Genomic DNA, 6,543 nt, shown 5'->3' on the forward strand with positions numbered 1-6,543 from the left:
GTGTCTTTCATTGTACTTAATAAGCTGGTGGCAGTTGCTTAATAAGGTTGCTGAATAAGATGACCAGTAAACATTTAGATTACAGTGCAAAAGTCAGAGATTATCCTTTCATTTATTTAATTTCAAATCAAAATGACCATTAAGTACAAGTCTTTACAAACATATATTTAACAAAAAATTAGACAGAAGCCTCAACAACTGTCCTCCCTTTGCCTTTATTAGTTTCATTCTGTTCGGGAGTCTTGTTTTAAGCTCATCTGTAGGGATATTTTTCCACCCTTCTAAAGCTCAGTCTTAGCAGTTGGCTGTATTTTCTGCTACTCACTATCTAAGTAATTCCAAACCTACTTAATGATGTTGAGTTTTAGGCTCTGGGACAGTCAGTCCATTGTTCTAAGAAAACCAAAAGCTTCTCTATTTGATAAGTCTGTCTTGATCTTCTCAGTAGTGTGACTGGTGTTGTTAGCTTGCTGTACGATGAATCACTTCCCACCCAAACATTTTACAGATGATGCATGTATGATGAATTAAAATTTGTTTGTACTTATCAGCATTCATGATGCCCTTGGTCAAAAACAAATCACCGACTTCTGAATTTTCTTCTTTTTTGCCTGTTTGCTTTTCTCAGTACCATTCCTCCATGGATGTGCAGCCAATAATATAGAGTTGTCATCTCACAGTGGAAGGACTGACCTATAGATGTTTTCAGATCTGAAAGTGAGCCCATTTTCTCTATATATCTTTTAAACATTTTCATTCAAAAAATGAATAACTTGTACTTTTTTATTACAAAAATGTAATTTTTGTATAGGCAAAACTTGTTTTTTATGGAACACTTCATGACATCTTCTGTCAGAGCATTTAATTCATGCTTTTAAAGATGACACTGCTTTTCCAGAGGGCAGACTCTGTGGTAATACATAATACAGCAGTTTTCACAGGCTCTGTCTGACAATAAGTGCATAAATGCAAGAAAACCCTAGAGAAAACAAACGTAACAAGAACTGCTTTTTCTTTGTTGTTCCAGTGCTCGAATGCTGGTAAGAGCAGTATTGAGAAAACATTCTCTAATGTCTGCCTCATCTTAAAACCTGTACCTGTGTAATGGTTTCAAATGTGCATTATACAGCCACATATTTCAATTGTTTTTAATGTAATTCAGAGGTTTATATTATAACTAAGTGTTAACAGTTTTCTGTTCGATTCTAAGTACACAGAAACACGCTGAGAATATTATGGGGACTGGCTCAGCTAGTGAAGGATACTTCCACTCAACGATGGACAGTGCGGCTCGGCGGATGGGGTTGTTCAGCTTAAGGCAGAAGAGGGCTCGTGGAGCACGCTGCACCTGGTTGGAGCCCTGAACCTGCTTCTTGGCATGCTGACTCTTCTTCTTCTGTGTTCCAGTGGAGCTGGTGGTGGAGTTGAGCGTTTCTGTGCGGTTCATCCTTGGCTTTCCTTCTTCGTCCCACTCCCCCTCATCTCCCTCTCCACCTCCCTCCTCCTCCTCCTCCTCCTCCTCATCCCCTTCTCCGCCACCCTCCTCCGCCTCTTTGGAGTACCCATTGCCTGAAGAGAACAGAAAGGAAAGGTTTACTTTGTAACAAGTTGCCCTCCACTCTTGCCTGAGAAGTGTATGTTTAACAAATATACAGTGTATCTCAAAAGTAAGGAAACACCCATATAAAACGAAAACAGTTTGGTAGACAGTGATCCAATTTCAGAAACAAGCTGTGGGGGAAGGGAGAAGCCTGTTAGGCCATGTCACCAATATGGTGGCCATCTTGAATGCCATCATCTTGGATTCAACTTGAGTTTTACAAATGGGAAGGCAGATGTGTGACACATCAAACTCGTAGGAATTTCACCAGAAAAACAGTGATGTGCTTCATGTCAATGTAACTTTATTCGTTCTCATGTTAAAACAGTGTTATTTCTTCTGTACAAGCAATGTGAAGGATGGCGTTATCCCAAGCAGAGCATGTTGAGATCGTGCTGAGTTGAGATTAACAATAAGCAATAAAGGCAGCAGCATTTAAGTAGTGTGACTACCTGATCATAGAGGTGTATGCAAGTTTGAACACCCCCCGGTCAAATTAGCCTGCGTGTTTTGTTGATTTTCTAAGTAAAAATAAGTTAAGGGATTCTCTACAGGGAACAAATTCCAATATGACATTTTTCTGCAAATTTTATTGCACAACTCCTCTTTATTTTCTAGGTGTAATATATTGGAAATAAAAAATATATATATAATATACAATAAACAGTACTTGTGCAATAAAATATGGAAGTGTGAGAGGATGTGTTACCTGATATTCACTTACACTTGGATCGAGAGCCTCATTTACATGGAGTTTCTAAAGCAAACTCTATTTTAAAGCTTCATAATTCTATGCATTGTTTGTTGTTGTTCAGTTCAGTTCAATTTAATTATTTGCCCTTTTCATTCAATTAATCATCCAAATATTCAGCAGACTACTAATATAATCAAGAGTGACAGCCCTACTCAATATTAAAGCAGTGGTTGCCTTATTGTGCACAAGACTACATGATTTATTGCTGAGCCAAAGCAAGGGGAATATGTTACTTTGCAAGGTTACTGAGTGCATTCGGTAAGGATGGGTTTTCTAATCAACCACTGCTTCTGATAAGGAGGAGAGCCCTACAGTAGGTGAGGCGAGCCATATTGTGACAGCTGTGACCTACTTCCCAGCTCAAGCAGAGCGAGTGTGAGCGAACGAAAAGGATTGTGGGCCAGAGGTTTCTAGGCGCTCTATTACCTGTGGACTCATGTGGCTAGCTGCTGGCTAACAGCTAGTCTGGCTAAAGTACAATGGGAAAGAGAGACAGAGAAAGAGAAAGTGGGGGGGGGGCACTGTACTGACTGTACTGATGACTAATTATAACTTCATTATTACCATATAGTCTGAGCCGAACTAAGGGGAAATCGTATCAAGAAGAGATAGCATTATGCTCTGCGGCTTTCAATAAGCCGCTAAATGAGCAGGAGGGAGGAAGAATTTAACTTGTGTTGGAAGTTCATGAGGTGAGCTATCAGGCTGCCTGCGGTCTGATAGAGGCCTATTTTAAATGGAAATTGTGGGGCTAATCTGACAGCCACAAATGAAGCTGTGAACTGTCAGGAAGTCTTTATGTTGCTGGTACTTAAAAGCACCTGCTGTAAAAGGCTGTGTGGGTAAAAGAGACACTATGATAGAAAAAGGCTTTATAAATGTGTAACAGTAGTTGTTACAACAGGCTACTTTCCAGAAAGACCATATTGTCCCTATTGTAACAAAACCTCATATCTCTGAAATGGTAACTTTACAGCAGAAGGAAAAAGAATTCTTAAATGTAATGTTTGCTAATACAATAATTTTATTACAAGTAATTATGGATCATTTCTGATTTGTCATGAAACATGATGTAAAAAACAGAAACACAAAAAACACTGATGTGACAGCGACAATATATTAACACCATTACAATCACTTTACAATCATTCTAGAATGCTCTATAATGCTCTAGGTTGTGAGCATGGAAATATACCTTATCCATTTTTATTGATACTTTCCTTATATTATACTTGTACTATATGTTTCTCACACTTACTTGTTTTTAGAATAATACATAGTATCTTACTCAATAGTGGGATCTTCTGTGAGAGTCTTATGATCTGGAATTCTTAGTATTCGATTTATAATAATAGGTGATATACACATTAATATCATCCAAATGATGAACACGACCATTGTCTGTAACATCCTCTGAGAGCAGAACTAGGGTGCATTATACTTGAACCACTGTACTTCATTACTACACTTAAGTGTTGTTTTGGAAGATTTGAAATTTACTCACATATTATTGAAATACTGTTACTTTAATTCAGTTAGATTTCCAAGAGAAATTTAACTGAATTCTCCTTTTCCTCTTATATTTTCATTTACACCTCCAAAGTAAAATCTTAAAGGCCACAAGATTTTTATTTTTCTAAATTTTGTATTGCCATTTTTTTAAATAAAACATCTAATCAGATTTACAAGATTTACAAGATTTACAAGATTTACAAGATTGCCATTAGTTGTCATTTTTATCTGTTAAAACATTTCTTTTTCACTTTTATTTGCTTGAGTATGTTTAAATGTCAGTGCTTTTCAGCTTTCATTTAAGTATATTTTTTGCATACTTTTACTGAGTAAGATTTTGACACAGTACTTATATTTCCACTTAACTACATTTTTTCACCCCTAGAGAAGAACACACTGAGGAAATGCCTGTAGGAAAAGCCTGTAGGTTTGTCTGTTTTGGCAGCAGGGCTTTGATGAGGACAACATAATGGCTGATTATCACAAATCATTTAGCTAACACCAGCACTGACAGTGAGATGAGGGAAACCATCAACTTAATGACATGTGATTGCTAATCATGCTAATCATTATATAGCAGGCTCTCAATATACAAGGAACAAATAAGAGGTGATGTAGGAGGTAGAAATAGCATCTATCTACCTTCTAATAAGAGCAACATTGTCTTAAACAGTTGGTATTATTCAGTGTCTTTCATAAAAAAGCAAAAGGCAACCACCCAAATTTTTGAATTTGTAAGATTTTCACAAACCACAAGCGAGACTGATTATGAACTCATTAAAGAGAATATCAGGAGCATTAGTTATGAACACATGTGACCTCATACATTACTCCTAGATTGATGACCATCGGAGCAACTGAGCAAAGTTTCTAGTTTCATTCAATTTCTGAGAGCATATCAGGGAGCTTTCATCGTGTTGCAATTTCTAAAGACGTGTTTGGCCCCCAAAGCTACTACAAAGTAGCATGTAGAACATACAAAGTTTACAGAATATGCAGAAACTACACGATGTTTTCACAATTACAGGCGCTACAATAATACTCATCGTGGACATATTCTGGAAAAGTGGAAGTCAGTTTGTATTAAGTATTAAAATGCATTACAAAGACTATAATACACCATGAATTACGTCTCAAATAGATCGTAATGATCTGATGTAAACCAGAATACATTTGGAAGTATGCTATAAATAGAGTGCTAAAGTACTCTAGGTCAAACTAAATATGAGGTTCATTAATGACATTAATGTTAATGTTACGGAAAGCAGGAGAGTTATCTGGACGTCTTATAGTCTTCGAGACTGACAATCGAGACATTAGTTTAAGTTTCCAACATGAAACACTGGCCTGGTTAAATTGCTGTATCAAGATACCGACTTGGTTATTCTACAGATCAACACTAAGTCGTAAGCCGAAACTGAAAAAGATAAATATGCACAACGTGGAATCTGGCAGATCGCAACATCTGGCCCACAGGACGTGACAGAGAGGGAAACGGCTCCATCATTTCCAACAGAGCTCGCGGCGGATAACCTTCATCTCTCATTATGATTACTACGGTGAACATCGCTTTGCTCCTATAATTAGCAGACTTTTCTCAGTTGCCCTGAAATGATGCCGTCTATTTGAAAGTTACTCCACTGTTCAAGATTTTCATTTAAAAATCTGGACGAAGATGCTCCGCAAACAAGTGGGGGAAAACACAAAAAGTTAATAACTTCGGAGAAGAGAGAGAGAGAGAGAGAGAGAGAGAGAGAGAGAGAGAGGTGCAGAGAACATTCCAGACTTACTTTTCCGGTTCTCCTCGTACATGTCGGAGGTCAGCTCTCACTTTCACCTCGTCGGAACAACGTGCATGATGTTCACCGCCTATTCTGCCCACTCACGGTTGTGAAACACATCTCCAAAAGCCACTGAAAGAAGTTCTCGCCGAAATGGGGAAACAGCCCTAACGCCGGTGTCGTAACGTTAGTCGTCAGCGGTGTCCTGAGGTAAGGTCACTTCCTAACGGATTTTCATCGCGTATCGATGTGAAGTGAATAAATTCTTCAGGAAATTTCCCACGAGACCCCGGAGCATCTCACAGAGGCGGTGTGAAACAGTGTCCAGGAGAAAAGCCACAAGTTTGAAAGCCACCGAGGCCAGAAACGGTCAGTGTCTGACAAATATAACCGTAGCTCCGGCTCCCTGTCGCTCTCTGTCTGTGTCCGCCGTTTAAGCCATCAATTCAGGATTAAAGAGGAAAAAAATGAGTCGATTAAAGGGAACGGCAGCCTGGAAACTTATTAAAGGGCGGGATGATGGGCGGGCGGATACACGGAGCGTCGACAGAAAACGTTGGGCTTGTCTGTGCTCATTTCCCAACGCAGCGTAGGGGACGTTTACTCGCGCGCAAAAGGGCGCGTGAGCACACGATGCCTTTCCCGCCTTAAATTTTTTCCCACCCGTATTCAGGAAAGTCCCGCCTCCCTCTCTAGGATTGGCCAGTAGTATCCCTCCGTCTGGGCTATGATTGGCTGATAGATCACACTCATGCGCGGCTTCTAGAACGGCAGAATGCTGGTGAACGTAAAACACCAGCCAATCGACGCGCAGGAGGCGGGGCTTGTTAGAATTCGGGTAGGGGAAAAAAAATCTCCTTTTCTCTCTTCATAGTCCACAGAGACGGCACACAGGA

The 6,543-nt window shown here is 39.4% G+C and overlaps 1 protein-coding gene across 1 annotated transcript in view; it reads right to left on the reverse strand.

The window, feature by feature from the left end:
- The window catches only part of cacna1fb (calcium channel, voltage-dependent, L type, alpha 1F subunit), a 52,089-nt gene extending 45,895 nt beyond the window's left edge, over positions 1–6,194 (reverse strand). Inside the window, exons 1-2 of the mRNA XM_036578336.1 lie at positions 5,657–6,194; positions 1,266–1,569 (exon numbers count right to left, since the gene is read on the reverse strand). Coding sequence (XP_036434229.1) covers positions 1,266–1,569; positions 5,657–5,678 — 326 coding nt within the window. The 5' untranslated portion in view covers positions 5,679–6,194. The remainder of the gene's footprint in view (positions 1–1,265; positions 1,570–5,656) is intronic.
- Between the last annotated feature and the right edge of the window lie 349 nt (positions 6,195–6,543).

Source organism: Colossoma macropomum, unplaced genomic scaffold (assembly GCF_904425465.1).
Source record: "Colossoma macropomum unplaced genomic scaffold, Colossoma_macropomum, whole genome shotgun sequence".
Taxonomy (NCBI): Eukaryota; Metazoa; Chordata; class Actinopteri; order Characiformes; family Serrasalmidae; genus Colossoma; species Colossoma macropomum.